At 36.0% G+C, this 18,491-nt stretch overlaps 1 protein-coding gene across 1 annotated transcript; it reads left to right on the top strand.

The window, feature by feature from the left end:
- The first annotated feature begins 2,274 nt into the window (after nt 1–2,274).
- Nucleotides 2,275–13,165, top strand: LOC136029816 (neprilysin-1-like). Its single transcript, XM_065708277.1, has 2 exons — nt 2,275–2,606; nt 12,823–13,165. Exons 1-2 carry the CDS (start codon nt 2,388–2,390, stop codon nt 13,093–13,095), a joined length of 492 nt encoding a protein of 163 aa, XP_065564349.1. The 5' UTR covers nt 2,275–2,387; the 3' UTR covers nt 13,096–13,165.
- The last annotated feature ends 5,326 nt before the right edge of the window (nt 13,166–18,491 follow it).

The raw sequence follows: 18,491 nt of genomic DNA, 5'->3' as shown, positions 1-18,491 counted from the left end.
TATAAACTTCAGGGGTGGCTCATTCAACTGGAAATTGAAAGCTCTATTTGCTGTTTTAAGAGTTAAAAGGAATCGAAGGGCATCTATCCTCAGACACACGCACACACACACACCTTTGTTTCTTCAAGCGCATCTGATCAAAATTTTGAGATTGCAAGTTTGTTTGAAACAAAACAAAATTTTATAAACAAAATTGCTGGTTCGACACTCCCCCCCCCCAAAGCCCGGAGGAGGGTTATAACTTACATCCTGGGGGAATATAAAATTTTTATTTAAGAAGTGGTCGCAAAAACCTCGGAAAGGACTCAAATGATTAGAAATTGAAAGTTCTAATTCCCTTTTTAAGAATCAAATGTAGTCCAATGGCAAATATCCCCTCCCCCCTCCCAACTTTCACTTCCCCGAATGCGTCGAATTTCTTATATAGCCATTTTGTTTGAAATAGACCAAAGATCCTTTAACAAAACTCCAGGGATAACACAGCCCCTCAGAACCTGGGGAAGCCCCAGTGTTGGAAATTATGCCCTGGGGCCATATAAGGTGATGGTCGTATAAACTTCGGTGGGGTTCATTTGATTGTAGATTGGAATTTATATAGCACTTTTTAAGAGTCAAGAGGGATTGGAGAGCAACTAGCCCCCCAAGGCCCTCTATTCCTCAAATGTATCCGATCAAAATTTTTAAATAGCTATTTTGTTCAAAATAGTTTGAAGATCAAACAACAAAAAATCAGGGGTCAACACAACATCCCAGAAACCGAGGAGAAGTGTTGTAAGTTATTCCCAGGGGGCCGATAAGGTTTTACGTAAGGGTTGGTCGCAAAAACATCAGAAGTGGCTCATTTTATTGGAAATTTAAAGTTCTAGTTACCTTTTAAGAGCAATCAAAAGTGATTGACAGGTATACACCAACTCCTCATACCCTCTTTTCCCCAAATGCATCCGAGCAAATTTTTGAGATAGTCATTTTGTTTGAAATAGTCTAATGATCAGATGAGGAAAAATTAGGGGTGAATATACCCCCCCTCCGAAACCTGGGGGAAGGGTTGTAACTTATGTACCGGTGCATGTAAGGTTTTTATGGAAGAGGCGGTCGTATAAACTTCTAAGGGGACTCAAATGATTTTTCAAGTAACGTTGCAGGGACGATAGAGTTTGATACCACCCATACTTCCATAAAAGACGATGTAGCAGGAAATAATCCATCCTTACTTCCTTCCACTTTTACTTTGCCTGCCGATGATTCACTCAATTACTCCGTATAAATTACCCAATTACTCCGTATATGAAAGGTGCTGTTCCCTCCTCAACGCCTCACTCCTTACGCTAAAGCTTGACTCGTTCTCTCAACTCTACTTTTTAAAACAGTAAAAAAACTTTAGCTTAAAGAGCCTCACATACAACCCCCTTCCCTCATCCCCTCCTCCCCCAAACAAAAAATTTCCCACTGAAAACGTCTGTACACTTCCCAATAACCATTACTATATGTAAACACTGGTCAAAGTTTGTAACTTGCATTCCCTCCCACGGGGACTGTAGGGGAGTAAGTCGTCCCCAAGGACATAGTTATTAGGTTTTTCGACTGTCTCAGAATTTTGATCCGCTGACTTTAGAAAATATGAATGTGGGGGGGGGCCTAGGTGCCCTTCAATTTTTTGGTCACTTAAAAACGACACTAGAACCATTAATTTCCATTAGAATGAGCCCTTTCGCAACATTCTAAGACCACTGGGCCAATATGATCACCCCTGGGGGAACAAAAACAAACAAACAAATAAACACACATCCGTGATCTGTCTTCTGACAAAAAAAAAAAATCCACATTTTTGTAGGTAGGAGCTTGAAACTTCTACAGTAGGGCTCTCTGATACGCAGAATCTGATGTGTGATTTTCGTTAAGATTCCATGACTTTTAGGGGGTGTTTCCCCTATTTTCTAAAATAAGACAAATTTTCTCAGGCTCCTAACTTTGGATGAGTAAGACTAAATTTGATGAAACCTATATTTAAAATCACCATAAAAATATGATTCTTTTGATTTATCTATTAGTATCAAAATTACGTTTTTTAGAGTTTCGTTTACTATTGAGCCGGGTCGCTCCTTACAACAGTTCGTTACCACGAACTGTTTGATTGATCTTTTATACTAACTGTTCTTAAACATGACACAAGATGTGTACTCATATATGTCCTTCAGTTCGAAGGACAATGATAACGCCCTACGTTCCCATATGAAAACATAATACCACGATTACACCGTTGGTGTGAAAAAAGCATTTGGCGACACAGATGTTTAAGTTAACCCTATTGGACTGTATTAAAGAAACCATCACAAAATTTTACAAGTAACTAGTGTTGGCAGGTAATGGGCTAAAAGAGACATCTTTGAATGTCTATACCCTATTTTTCAGGTAGGCAATATGACAAAAAAGGAAATCTTCAACAATGGTGGAACAATCAAACTATTAAAGCTTATAGAACCCTCATAAACTGCTTTGTTGAACAGTACGGTAACTACAAAATCCAAGAAATTGATCAGAATCTAAACGGAAGACTTACCGTACTTGAAAATATTGCAGACAACGTTGGACTTAAAATCGCTTACAAGGTAAGTTCCTCATGTAACTAGATTTTAAATTTTAAATCAAATTTCACACATTAAGGTAGCAATATTACCACCCCTGGCAAATTTCTGTGAATAAAAAACCTTTCAGCTATTAACATTCCTGTGCATATTTTCTAGTTTCACATAAATGAATGTCATTAAAACACTATTAGACGAAAAATACCTAAATTTATTTAAAAAATGCATTGAATTGAATTCCAATTTGAATGTAAAGGGAAACTGGATGTTTATTGCATAGAATGAGGGAGTAAACAAGAAGGCTGATTGGGGGCGGGGGATAAAAAATTTATCTCTGCTTTTATGATACCCAAGGATTTCGGTTAATGATACGAATCTCACAATTATTAATTTTATCAATCAACAAAATCTTTTCGTGTCAGAATAGATGAAATACAGCCTAAAAGCTTACTAATGAGACAAAACAAGAATTAGTTTTCTATTTGTTTATTACCTCTATAGTTTGGCATGACACCTTAGTATCTCATATAATATGCTTGGAAAATAGTTTGAACATTTAAGCAAATGTTCGAAGCAGGCTCTTTAGTTGGTAGCCAACCTTTTAATGCCAATTCAATAAAAGAAAGTCACAAAGGATATAATATAAATTTAACTAAAAGGTGAAATCGGCAATACCAGGTGTTTTCTGACCACAAAGCAAAGACGCGTAGATATTGCGTAAAATAACTTTATATGCCGCCTGGTCATTATAATTTTATGGTGTTTGATGTAAATAACAGTATTCCATGGTCTCTGATGTAAACTGATCAATAGATATCAGTAGAGATCTTTCGAAAATAACTCTCAAACATTACCAACGTCCCTTTGAAAATAGTATTAAAAATCAGATGCCCAAAACTAATAATAGTCTAATTATACTAACATTAAAGATTAAAAAAAAGAAAGATCTAACAACTATTATCCTATTTCAAGGAATATTGCATATTTTCTCGTTTTCTTTTAAACCCAAAATACCCTACATAACCAATTTGTGTCCCAAAATAGCAATTCATGTTCAAAGTCAAAAACACAATCGGTGGTTTCACACCATTTTCATCAGTACCACCATTGAAGGTTACTTTCAGAGGAATAACTAATCCCCTGGAGATGAATACGCCAGAGGAATAAAAGAAATAAAATTAAGAGGTCTCTGTATTTACCATCTTGCATTTCAGCATCGCCATCCGGATTAATGTTTATTAGTAGTCGCCAGAAAGTCCTCACTATAATCATTAGCTGTTTGTTGTTAGTATCATAGATTAATTTTATGCATTTCAACGTACATGGTAATGAAACCTTTGTGGAGAACCTTTGTAGTATCAAAAAATAAGACTTCCTTGCTGATGAAAGTAAAGAGCGAAAGTTAAGCTAAACATTTAAACAAAAAGAAGTATTTATAAAACTAGTGTTAACAAACCTCTGATGATAATTCCTTTTGTTTCTGTGATTATGCAAAACGAGTGCTTTATAAAAAAAACACATAAATCACGTATAAGAGACGAAAACACTATATTCTTATGCTGTATTTAGCTTAAAATGTCACATTTCTACTGTACAAAAACTTCTTCGTATCGTTAATTTTAAAAACTAAATATCTTAGCTCTTTTCCTAGCAACAACTAAAAAAGTAAGAATGGACTGGTAATATTTACGGTTCATTCTAAATTCATGTAGTCTTGGTGTTGACACTTTTTTCTCTTTTTTATTTCCTGGAGGAATTTGATTTTCAATTGATTTTTCCCTCATATGTTTTGGAGAATTTTAATTTAAAAAAGACTTTTTAAGATGGTAATAATTTCATTTAGTCAAAGTGTTTGAGGTTTCAGGCTAAACCTCACAGTAGCGACAAAGTTTTATTTGAACGAGGGGAAAACAGCCAGGTGTTCATAGGGAGGGTTTGACAAGAATCTGTTAGTAAAAGATAAAGCAGTGTTAAGTAATGAGGTGAAAACATGAAGCAAAATAAAATGCCCATAAATAATGACTACTACTACTACTACTAATAACTCACTGCAGCACCAAGCCGCCTGAGGCCAACACAGCTACGCACGCTCCTCCTCCAACCTAATCTATTTAAAGCCTCCCTCTTTACACCCTCCCAGGAAGTTCCCATTTCCTTTAAATCCTTATTTATGACATCCTCCCAACCCAGACAAGGACGACCTGCTTTCCGTGTAGCCCCAGACGGTTGGCCAAAAAGGACAATCTTCGGTAATCTGTCATCCTTCATCCGTAGAACGTGGCCTAGCCATCTCAACCTTTCTTTCATTATAGCCCCAGAAAGCGGGATTGAACCACACTTTTTGTACAACCTACTGTTTGAAATACGGTCAGTCAGCCGGGTACCCAGAACAATCCGTAGGCAATTTCTCTGGAAAACATCTAGTAAATTTTCATCTGCTTTTCGGAGTGTCCATGCTTCAGAGCCATATTTGACCACTGTCATCACTGTAGCTTCCAATATTCTAATCTTGGTTTGTAGGCTTATCTTTCTATTCTTCCAAACTTTTTTTAACTGTGAAAAAACACCCTGAGCTTTAGCTATTCTACTTTTAACATCTTCACTGCTCCCACCATCTTTACTAATAATACTACCAAGGTAACTGAAGCTCCCAACCTGATCAATCTTTTCGTTACCTAAGGTCACCTGTTCATCTTCACTTATTCCTAACCTTAGTGACTTAGTCTTCTTAACATTAATTTTCAAGCCTATTTTAGCACCCTGAACTCGTAAAACCTCTAAAAATTCATTCATTTTGCTCACACTTTCATCTAATATGCTTAAATCATCAGCATAATCTAAGTCCAGGAGCGATCTTCCTCCCCATTTGATTCCATGGTCTCCAATTGCCTTTCCTGTGCTCCTTAAGACGAAGTCCATCAAAATGATCCATATAAAGGGGGATAGAACACAACCCTGCTTAACTCCTGATTTAATACAAAACCAGTTGCTAACCTCATTTCCTACCTTAACCGCAGCAGTATTATTCTCGTACATAGCGCAAATCACTTTAATGTATTTTTCTGGTATACCATATAACGATAAGACCTTTGTTAACGCTGTTCTATCAACAGAATCGAAAGCTTGCTCATAATCGATAAAACTAAGGACCAAAGGTGTTTGACAACGAAGGGACTTCTCAATTATTAATCTAAGAGTGAAAACATGGTCGACACATCCTCTACCTTTTCTAAAACCGCATTGTTCTTCCCTTAAAACTTTGTCTACAGCATTTCTCAGTCTAAAAAGTATCATATTACTCAGTAATTTGCTACCTACAGAGACCAGACTAATGCCTCGATAATTCCGACATTCACTCTTGTCACCTTTCTTATACAGTGGTTTAATTAAGGTTTTCCTAAAATCATTGGGTACTTCCCCTTCTTCAAAAATCATGTTCATAATCTTCAGTAGCTTATTCCTAACCTCAGAGCCTCCATATTTAAGGAACTCATTAATCATACTATGAGCACCTGGGGCCTTATTATTTTTTAATCCTTCTAGTACTGTCGCTAATTCTTCCTCTTCTCTCATTTCCTCCTCTGTCACTCTCCTCCTTTCTCCCTTATATCGCTCCCTCTCTTCCAAATTTGTCTCCCTTTATCTTTCCTTCCCCCTTAATATCTCTCTCACTCTCCCACTCTCTCTCCCATTTTCCTCTTTATTTCCTAAAAAACATTCTTTTAAGCCGGTCTTTTTTTTTTTTTTTTTTTTTCATTCAGGGAAAGATCTCCTCAAAACAAACGATGATAATATATTCTTAGGACTCTTTGTGTGGCAAAACCGTGAATAAAAATTTGGTTTATTGCTCTATTTTCACAAAAACTTGCGTTTTCTTCTTTAGTTTCATGTCTTTGTAACAAAAATCTGCTTGTAAGGCTTATTGTGATACCTTCGAAACTTACAAACAATTAAAAGTTAACTTTTTTTTTTTTTTTTTTTTTTTTTTTTTTTTTTTTTTTCCAGTTTCATATAATTTTGGCAATGATTTTTATTATTAAAATCAGTTTTGAGGGAAGTAATGAAAAGAGTGAGCCTAATTTATAATTCAAGTTAGGCTACCTTTAGGTAGGTTAGACTTCTGGTTCCTGATTTCATTGACATTGCCTCTTTGCGATTCAATCTATTTGAAAAAAGAATTAGGTAAGGTTTATATTAACATACACTTCAAGTAAGAAAAATACTTATCTCTATAGTCAGAATTGCATCCTGAATCCAAAGTTATTGTGCATTTGCATCAAAAAGGAAATTAATATTCACCATATACAGACCTAGCCTATACCAATTCAGGGTATATATTTGCACGTTAGTGAGTATGTGTGTATGTATGTGTATGTATATGTATATGTATATGTATATGTGTGTGTATGTATATGTGTATGTATGTGTATATATATATATATATGTATATATGTAAGCCCTATAGATAGGTAGAGTAGCTCCATAGGAGGCTTAGGCCAAGTAGGACCTTGTCCCAGTGGGGCCCATAATAGAAACTGGGGAGCCCTCCCCTGGGGGTCATAATTTCAGGTGGAGGAGGAAGAAGGCCCCTCAAATGTACACTCAGCAGGGCCAACTGCCGTGTTCACGCGTCAGATGAGTTACAAACCTTCTCCCAGTAATGGGTTAAATTGCATGGTGAAGCAGAACACCATCGTGGGAGGATCCTCTATAGGAGGACAACTGCGGCAGGGCGTAAGATCCAGATTTATGGACAACGGCCTCTGTAAAGGGCTGCCTCGACCCTTTCGGGGTACCTGCAAGACTGGGAAACTTGCGGTCAATTTTTCCCACTTGAGGAGTGGCGCCCCTCGAGGAAATTATAGCCTAGTAAACAACACAGCACTCGTACGGGATTCTGATTATTGGATAATTTTCTGGGCTTGGTTTGTTTTGATGGGCGTTTTCGGGCTGAAAAACCTCTTCCTAGCTAATTTATCTACTATGGGCTGCCTCCCCGTAGTAGCATAATATTTGTAGGCATGAATATATAATGAGTCGGAGGTAATAGGCTTGGGACTGTCTGTGCAGGATTTCGACTCTTGTTGATAGAAGAGCATCGCCAAGTGCTGAAAACCATGTTGTGACCAAGATGGGCCCAGGATTGCACAAAGCCTCCAACTTACTGGAGGTCCCAGGGACTTCTTCTGTCCGGTTCTAAGCCGGCTTAAGCGCTTCGGTGTAGACTTGAGAAGATATGTTGGTCCCCATCCTGCACTGGTATCCGGGATCACTGCTTTTCTTGAGGCCAAAATAATTTCAAAGATTTAAAGAACATGAAAATTGGAACTTGGAATGTTACGACGTTAAAAAATGACTATCGCATCGACATTTTGACTGACGAATTCAGACGGTTTGAACTGGATTTATTAGGAGTTTCAGAAACTCATATCCCAGGGGTAGGAAGCATGAAATTAGGTGACATAGAATTTGTTTACTCAGGAAGGAAGGATGGGGTACATAGACAGGGAGTAGGGCTCATGATGAATAAGGAAGCTGCTAAGTCTTGTTTAGGCTGGGAAGGTATTAATAATAGAATACTAATTGCTCATTTTATGACTAAAAAGTTTAGGGTATCAGTTATAGTAGTATATGCCCCCATTGAACCAACTGATGGAGATACTAGTGACTCAGATGAATTTTACTTACAGTTACAGGAGCAAATAGACAGGGTACCAGGTAGAAATATGGTGTTTTTGCTAGGAGATTTTAATGCCCAGGTTGGTAGAAATAGGGATAGATGGTATCCTAGCCTAGGTAATTTTGGTGTAGGAAAAGAAAACAGTAATGGCTATAGGCTTTTGCAATTTTGTAGGTATAACAACCTAGTTATAACCAATACGGTGTTTGGTCACAAAATGGCCCATAAGTTGACATGGTATTCACGTGATGGTAAGACAGCAAACCTTATTGATTATGTTATTGTAAACAGAAGACTAGCAGGATCAATACAAGATACTAGGGTGTATAGGAGTGCCGTTATTGATGTTAAAAGTAAAGATCACCATCTAGTAGTGTCTAAGGTTAATTTAAAGCTGAAATTTCGGAAGAGTAACTCCCTCCCGGAAAGTTATGATGTTGGTAGACTTCAGGATGAAAATTTGAGAAAAAAATTCCAGGAACAGTTGAGTACTAAACTTGAGGGTTTAAAATTTGACAATGTGGAAGATGGATGGAATAATTTCAGAAAAACAATTTGTGAAGTTGCTGATGGTGTCCTAGGGAAGAGTGCTAAGACAGCAACTAGGAATATTAGTGAAAAAGCTTTAGGTTTAATAGAGAGTAGAAGGGGTTTGTATAAGAATTATCTGAGCGATAGGTCGTATGAAAACAAAAGGAATGTAAAGAAAGTGGAGAAAGCATTAAAATATGAACTAAGGAGATGTGAAATGGAGGCGATGGATAAAATTGCTGAGGATCTGGAAGATGCGGCTAGACGGCATAATAGTAAAATATTATACTGGCATGTTAATAAATTGAAAGGGAGTAGCCGATCCGGACTAGTCCCAGTTAAAGATAGAAATGGGGCCACAATTAGTGATAAGGACAGATTTTTGATAAAACTAGATGCTTCTGAAGAATGGGCTTTTTATGCTGATTCTAAAATATAAAATTCACTAAGTTTAATGTTACCAATCAAAAGGTACGAGCTTGAGAAAGTTCGGCTGATTTTCGAAAAAAGGGTGGAAACACCCTAGTCAAGCGATCCTAATAAAATCACGCCATCAGATTTACTATAACATAGAACCCTACTATTGAGGTTTATGCTATTTTTTTCTAAGAAAAAAAGCTTGATCAAAATTTAAAATAGCCATTTGATTTAGAATAATTGAAAGGTCTAATAATTATGCTTTTGAGGATAACATGGCCTCCATAGTCCCCAGAGAAAGGGCTGTAAGTAGCTCAATTTGCACATATTATTCACATATAGTATTTGTTATTGGGAAATACGCAGAAAATTTTTGGGATATTTTCTTTGGAGTGTTTTCAAACACTCAGAAATTATTTTGTTTATAAGGGGGGCTACCCCTTCCTCAATCCTCACTCTTTCCGCTAAAGTTTAACTTTTAATCCTGATTCCTTATGAAAGACTACTCAAACACAATGGCCGCTGATTTTATGTGAGAAGTATTTTTAAAGAACTATTAAGACTTAAGCGCAAAGATTGAGGGTCGAGGAAGGGGCAGTCCCGCTTATTTATAAGATAATTTTTGACTGTTTTAAGTTTTAATGTTGATCTCTACTTTCAGTTAAAAAAAATTGTTTTTTTCTTACTTAATTTGAGAATAAACCTGATTCAAAATGTTGTAAACTGGTAATAAAAATTTTAGTCAGTATTTTTTAGAATAAAGAAAAGTGCATAGAATTGCTTTTACCTTTGAATGTTTAAAAATGTGTTATTGGACTAAGCAGTAGCCCTTATCATCAACTTTTATAATGAATCCCCTAAAGCAAGAGCGAACCCAGCGACAAGTTTCGGATGGGGATGGATATTTTGACTGAGGGATGGTAGCACTGGTTAAAAAGGAAAAATAAAATTTTTGGAGTACAAGGTGCATTCTTTATTGAGACAACACTGTAATATGTAGATGTAAAATAAAATAGAGCTACTTTTTTTTGTTGCGGGCTAGTTTCTTTAAAATGTCTTTTGTGTTGACTGAAGCATCCTTGTGTATTAATAATAACGTCAATCCATTAAGCTGTTCTTGACCTGAGGCCCTACTGTTATAAGATTTCACTCTTTCAAGGGTAGAAAAAGAACGATCGTACGTAGCCGTAGTGACTGGAATTATTGTACTAATCTTGAAATTTGATGTAGTGTTGGGAAAATGTTCTTATCGTATTCTTTTAAGCATCTTATGAAACATTTTGGTGCCACGTTTCCCGACTGTATCCACAATTTCTACCATAGAGCTAATTCAGCTTGCGAGCTTCTTCTATAGCTGTCTACATCAGTATATCAAAAATTAGTCAGAGTATCCGATTTGTTCTTTGTTTTTTCCAGTCACTTCAGTAAAAAGTGGATGAAATATAGCTTCACTCCTCTCTCTCATGTCCCTAACTGCTCTTAAGTTCGTCAGCGTGTTTAAGAAAGTGTACGGTATCTATAATTTCTGATTGCAAAAATGTCGACTAATTGTCGTCTTCCGTAATTGTGGGACAGACTACAAACTTTACAGTAACCATATCTGCAACAAAACTACATCTCCCAGTAGCAGATAGCAGAGAATAAGCTTTGCTTGAAAATTCAGAATCTGAATCAGGATATTTTTGAATTTCCCTCATAACCTTACAGATAATAATGAACATCCCTTTAAACAAAATGATCGCTTTTAAGTGCTTCACTCATTTAGTCTGACAAATTTTTTTCAATCCTAATCTTTTTGACCCTGTGGCAAGATTACTTACTTAAAATATTTGTTCGAAAACTGTAGAGCGTTTAAGTAAAATTCTAAAGAAATCAATTACTTCTTTCAAAGTTTCTAGACAATATCTCATACCAGGTATGTTGTACAAATGACACAGGGCTAGGCTTAAGGAATGACTTCCACAGTGAACATAGATTGGATTGCGGAAAATTTCACAGAGTATAGCAGCAAAGCCTTGAAACTGACCGCTCATAGATGAAGCTCCATCAAAAACTTACCCCCCTAAGTATTTTAATTTCTTTCCATTCCAACTAAGGTTTGTATCAACCAACCAAGGTCTGCTATAAACCAAAAGCACAACGTGATTCTAAAGAAGTGTGACGATCTCAGGAGCTCGAGGTTGTAACATTACGTGGCGCACTTGGTAGCGGCCTGATATTGTTCTCAACTTCATTTTCACAAAACAAAAATTCTCGTGTGGAGATCGTCACACATTACCTACTTGTTGAGCATACATTGATCTACACCAATGGGATTAAAACCCAGAATAAATTTGGTTAGCTTTTAAGACAGTTTTGTTTTAAATTTTATTTTTTGAATGAATAAATAATTCAGTTTTAATCCTCATCACAATAAGATTTACAACGTACATTGTCCTTTTTTATTACTCAAGATCTATAGGAATATCGACCCTAAAGGACAATTTTTTTAAGTGGGGGATGTATCCCCATTATCCGCCTCGCTTCGCCCCTGTTCTAAAGTTATTTTTCACTTACAGTTTTGTGTCGTTTAAGTACTCAATTTACGAGCCAGATGTCGCGCCGCGGCTGATTGCTTCGTTTTCGTATGTTGGACAAGTAAATCGGTACTATTCATCCAATTGAATACAATTTGTCTAAATGAGTTTTTCAGATGTAGCTCATACTGGGAGGGTAATTATTTATTGGATTTGTTCAGGGACCAATCTTCAAGACACAGCCGAAAACCTAAACAGATGATGTTATATATAAAAGTCCCTTATGTCTATTTTTTACCCTTTTGCAGCGTCAAGAGTACGTAAAATACAAACGGTCCGCCAGTACCTAGAAAAATTGTTTTGAAAACACAGAGACGTTAGTTTTTAGGTGAAATTAGCAGACTTAAAACCATACTTCTGGATCATTTGTAAATTGGAGCCGCATAGTTTAATTTCCAACCGGCGCTTTATCTCTAAATCTGCACATTTATTGAAGAACAATGCCCCTCTTCCCTTGGAATAAAAATCTTTTTACGAAAAATTTTGAAAGATATGGTGTGTCTTACCCCTTGCCTGAAAGATCGAAAAGCATTAAAAATCTAGGAAATACCACCGCATATTTTATCCTCTCGTTCTGTCCGTAGTATTAGCAGTAGTCAATGGCCTTTGGAAAATCCCAGACGATCTTCAGAATCGACTCCCATCGACCTCTTCCAAATACAAAACAATTTTTGTTTTCACTGGTTGCAATAAAAGTGAATGAGCTAGCTCAGCCTCTCAACACGGAACGAAACAAGCGATTGAATGTTTATTTTAGTCGAATGATCTAGACGGGAGATCTAGCTCCTTCACCCAGTATTTGCTTAAAATACTTTCAGCACATCCAATAACAACAATTACTTTCAATACATCCCAAACCTGCACAGTGTTTTCAACAGATATAAATCCATTGTTTATTTTAATGATATATAGCAATCCCATATCGCCATCTAATAGTAAGACAACTGTGATGTACTAAGCTGTATTACTGGCATCAATATTGGTAGAGCTAGTAATTTTGGTTAGTAATTTCAAACTTCTATTGTTTTAATTTCAGGCCTACAAAAAGTGGGTGGAGCGTAATGGCAGCGAAGAACTATTACCCGGATTAGCCTTAAGCCATGACCAACTCTTCTTCCTAGGCTACGCACAAATATGGTGTGAACTTACAAGACCAGAGGAAGCAGTAACCCGATCAAGAACAAGCAGGCATCCACCTGGATATTTGAGAGTCAGAGGCCCACTGTCAAACCTCAAACAATATGCCATGGCATACTCCTGCCCTACAAATTCCAAATTTAATCCTGATAGCAAATGTTCAGTTTTTTAATAACTTGTTCTCATCTTATTTCTTCTTTTTTCATTATTATTATAGTTTTTACATGAAAATAAAAGCGCCGAAAAAGTTAGAAGTTCCTAATGAGTGCATATATAGATGCTGAGTTTTACTTCTTTTTTTATTGTAGTTTTTTTTTTACTTTTTTTTTTAGTTTGGGAACCTTGTTTCTAAGACATCACCGTCCTTAAATTGTATTTTGCAGGCGTGAAAGGAGGAATCCTTGTGATACACCTGCTAGTGATGACGCCAAACCCTCTGCTCCCACTCCCTCACCAAACCATACTTGAATGATTCCTGGGTAAGAGATTAGATTGTTCGGTTGCTTAAAGAGTTCCAAAGCGGAGAAACGTGGTTGGAAAACAAGAGGTAGCGTTCTTTGTAGTTGGTAGTTTGCAGGGTAGTTGTCTTGGAGTTTCCCCAGGTTCTCTGGTTGAGATTGTAGGAAGAAGACTTGACTTAGGGCTGGCTTGCAGATGCTTAAATGCGGTGTTGACATCATCCCTTTTCTTTTGGTAAACAAGGTTGAAGTTTTCAACCTTTGTTATCTCCTTTATTATCTTTGGGAATTCAAATGTTGTACTCAGTAGTCAGTATAATTGTAATATATTGCAACCCTTCCATAGCATGTGAGACTTTAAAAAGAAAACGAGAAAGAAAATTTTAAATAGAGCATGAAAATAATATAAACTTTGAAATAACTCCTGGTTTTTGAGAGTTTTACCGAGCATGTATGATTTCTTAGCATGTTAAATCTGAAAGTATGTGTTGATTGTTTTTTGTATGCTCTATTGAAAGTTTGATTGTTGTATTATTAGGCAACTTTGGACAGACTCAAAACTAGAAGTGAGGCTCAGGTCACAAAGACGAGTTATCTCCGAACCCAAAAAGAGAATAAGCGAAAAAAAATACTTAGCAGAAATGGTCACTGGGCTATGGTGCTTCCCATGGTACTGTGTTTTAAGATAGGGTATATCTATCTTTTATTTTTTTTTTTTTTTACAAGAGCCTTCATTGGCAGTGTTAAGGTGTCCACTATTTTATCCCTCATCCCAAAAGCCCCACTCGATAGCTTCAAACTGGCTTTGGCAGCAATGCTCATCTCTCAGAAGAAAGGAGAGAGTTCCCAGACTCGTCAGTCACTGGTAATAAGAGCACCTGATCCTCAAAACTATAACTAGTGAAAGAACTTCTTTCTACCATCTCAGATTACTCCTCAAGGATACAGGCTAATTTTCATGCTACCGTTTGCACTTCAATGGCTTCTGAGAATCGATTCCCTGGGTGTGATTTTGCCAGCCGTTACCGGCTTCAATCCATCCAATCTCAGAAGTATTTTCCACAAAACATCTTGGCTTATGGTTAGACATGGGACAGCCAAGGTTGGTATAGTGACAATAAAGTCTTTTTCCTGACACTACTACTCAGAGGGATACCACGAGAAGGTTGTCACCATTTCCCCTTCGTCGCTTCTTAGCCCAAAGAAGATTTTTTTGAAATTTCGCTCTCTGGAATTGCCTATACTTTACAAGAATTCAATTTGCCCTCTTCTGGAGTATTTTGCCTCAGTTTGGTTGACCATTAATGCAACTGGGGAACAAAGCGTTCAGGGAACGGTCACAATAGGACTACATTACAAGTAACTCCTCTATTTTTGGGGGTCCTGATAACAATAATAAGAACGGACACACATACACTAATAAAAACAAACAAGGGAAAAATCGGCTTTAATACGAATTTTAAACTTTTGGTTCAGTTCTATATTTAATTATTGAATAAATAATAATGATATTTCTCTAATAGTAAGTATGCACGTTGTGCTTTTCAAGATCACAGGGACGAAGGGGACTACTGCTAGTATATATCGTGCATGTAATTCTGTGAGGTGTTTTTGCGGAGAATATGTCCGATCCTTCGCTTTACGCTTGTTGATGAAGCAAATGTATGGTCCAGAGGAGATAAACCTAGATGTATTATTTAGTGTGGGGATTCAATTCTATACCCTAAAATTCGTCTTCTGGTTATTGATCTACGCTAAACCAAATATATTTATGAAGGACAAAGAATGAATCTACGAGAAAGACTGAACCTCCTAATTGGAGATTAAATAAAAAAAACTAGTTTTTTTTGACTGAAAGTAAGGAGCGACATTAAAACATAAAACGAACAGCAATTACTCGATATATGAAATGGGTTGTCCCTCCGCAATCCCTCGCTCTTTACGCTAAAGCTTTTATTTGTTTTAAAAAAAGTAGAATTATGGCAAAGAGTCAAACTTTAGCGTAAAGAGCGAAAGATTGCGGAGGGGACAACCCATTTCATAGACGAAGTAATTTCTGTTCGTTTAAGTTTTAATGTCGCTCCTTACTTTCGATTTAAAAAAACTAGTTTTTTTATTTACTTTCTGAACGTTTTTGAATTAATGCATGTTTGATTTTAGCTCTCCGCACATAAATTATTAACATGAAATTTACATATTAATTCTTTTGCTGGCTAAATGGCTTTCTCTTAGTTTTGATCAGACGATTTTGAGAAATAAGGAGTGGGAAAGGAGGCCTAGTTGCCCTCCAATTTTTCGGTTACTTAAAAAGGCAACTAGAACTTTTAATTTTTAGTGAACGTTTTTATAAGTAAAAAAACATACGGAACTTAAGAATTAACTTATGTAACATACTTTTATATTCTTATATTTTTATTATGTATATGAGGGGATTTGTCTCCTCATTAATATCTAGCTCTTTACACTAAATCGTAAGCTTTGTCCCAATTCTTTAAGAATGACCCGTGAATCAGAAAGGCCGTAGAATAAATACTTGAAATTACTAAAAATACTTTAGCATAAAGAGCAAGGTATTTATATCCTTTTAAATATCTCGCTCTTTATGCTAAAGTATTTTTAGAACCCCTCATATGCGTAATAATCTCTGTTCGTTTTAAGTTTCAATGCTACTCTTTACTTTCAATTGAAAAAACATTTTCATGTTTATTTTTTCTTTGTTTTTTTATAGTAATACTAGAAAATCCTGCGCCCTTTTCATTGAATTTTTATACCCCCATGACATATTCCTCCAAGGTAAGATCCTCCCACATAGCCCCCTCCCCTCAACCCCACCCCCCAAACCAAAAACATTCCCCTGAAAACGTCTGTGCATTTCCCAATAACCATTACTGTATGTAAACACTGGTCAAAGTTTGTAACTTGCAGCCCCTCCCCCAGGGATTGTGGGGGAGTAAGTCATTCCCAAAGTCATAGTTATTATGGTTTTCGACTATGCGGAACAAAATGGCTATCTCAAAAATTTTGATCCGTTGACTTTGGGAGAAAATGAGCGAGGGAGGGGGCCTAGGTGCCCTCCGATTTTTTTGATCACTTCAAAAAGGCACTAAAACTTTTCATTTCCATTATCTAAATAGCTAGAAATCCTTTCTTTTAAAATTTTTTCAAGCACTTTAGATAATGGCGATAAAATTGCAATTGGACGATAATTACTTACATCAGATTTATCGCCTTGTTCATACAACGGAATTACTCGGGCAATTTTCCATCTACTAGGAAATATACCTGAATTGATACTCAAACTGAAAATGTGGATAACTGGCTCAAAAATAACTCCGGCAATACTCTAACAAATTTGTTGATAATTCATCATGTCCCACTGAATTACCGTTCTTTTTATTTTTGATAATCTTATGGAATTCTGCAAAACTGACAGGGACCAAATATATTCTCGTACATTCATTGGGGGGTAAATATTCTTTATGCGACCTGTAAGGGGACCAATCTATTCCTGCTGAAACAATTGATTGACCAACACCAGCAAAATAATCACTAAACATATTAGCAACATCTTGCGGTTCTCTAACTTCTAAACCATTTATATTAATTAATACCTCAGGATGTGATAACTTTTTATTTTTTCCGATTTCATCCTTAATTAAATCCCAAGTTTTTCGAGGAGAATCAGAATCTTTAAATGAATTTTCATAACACACTCTTTCATTTTCTATAAGAATCCTTAGTAACAGATTCTTATAGTTTTTAAAACGCATTATATTTATTTCAGTGGAGTACTTCATTTTCATTTTATATAAGCGATTTTTTTAATTAATAGACCTGAAAAGCGATGCATTTACCCATGATTTCCCCAAAGTGTGTTGACTTCTTTTTATTATACGGGAAATTAGCCAAAAATCAGCCATGAGTATGCAGTGATCAGATGAATCATCAGGAATGACATATGTACTAATAGCACTTTCAGGTGAAAAAATATTATCAATTAGTGAATATGACGTATCAGTTGTTCTGGAAGGTACAAGACATACAGGATATAATCCATGAGATAGCAGACATTCTAAAAACTTCAAAGTGTTACTATCCAGTATATTCTGATTAGCAGAAACAAGGTTCATTAAGTCAATACTAAAACATCCCATTAATAGATAAGAAGTATTAAGACTAGCTAATTTTTCCAAGAATTTTTCAAAGCAATTCCTAGATTTGATCTGAATAGCTGACGGACTACGATAAATACCTGCGATTAGAAACTTCTCATTATTTGGAAAAGAACATTCAACAACACAAGATTCAAATAACATTTCAATATTGAATATTCAGTCTAGTCTTGCACGGGCTGGTATGCAACTTTCAATTAAAACGCCAAGACCACCTTTCTTTTGCATACTCCTCCCAACATGAAACAATTGATAACTTGACCACCTTTCTTTTGCATACTCCTCCCAACATGAAACAATTGATAACCATCAAAATGAATACTTTCAATTGAAAACTCTAAAAAAGTTTCGCATAAACCGAACATGTCCGTATCAGATGTCGATAGAAAAGTTCCAGCCCCGGCAATTCCAAAAGGATATCCTCCTTGTTCAAGAATTTTTCTTTGCCAATCCATTCAAAAATAAATATTGATTTTTTGGTATATCTAACATGCTGTAAAATATTTTGGAAAACTAAATGAAACAAAAGAGAATCTAGCTCAGATTCTTTTAACCTTGATGATGGAATTCCATCACTATCTCTATCCATTATCAAATATTACCACCATGTGAAGAATAATCACACCACGACCCATGCGCCCAACAAACAAAAATAAAAGGTAACACACGCAGAAACAACTAAGAAAAGGAAAGAGAAATGTCTTCATTCTAAGACAAATTCTTTCAATATTCTACCGCTATTCTTAAAGACCTCTATGTGCTTCAAAACAAGTAGTAAAAAAAAAAAAAAAATAGATAGCTAAAGAGAAAGAATAGTAATAAATATATAGAGCAATAAAAATTAGCGAGAAGATAAATAAAAAACAAAAAATACGAGACAAAACATGATTAAACGCTTCCTACTCGTATATTTTAAAACAAACTAACAGGGCGCTTTA

Source organism: Artemia franciscana, chromosome 8 (genome assembly GCF_032884065.1).
Source record: "Artemia franciscana chromosome 8, ASM3288406v1, whole genome shotgun sequence".
Taxonomy (NCBI): Eukaryota; Metazoa; Arthropoda; class Branchiopoda; order Anostraca; family Artemiidae; genus Artemia; species Artemia franciscana.
Note: the sequence above shows the minus strand (reverse complement) of the source record. Positions and strands in the feature narration are given on the sequence as shown.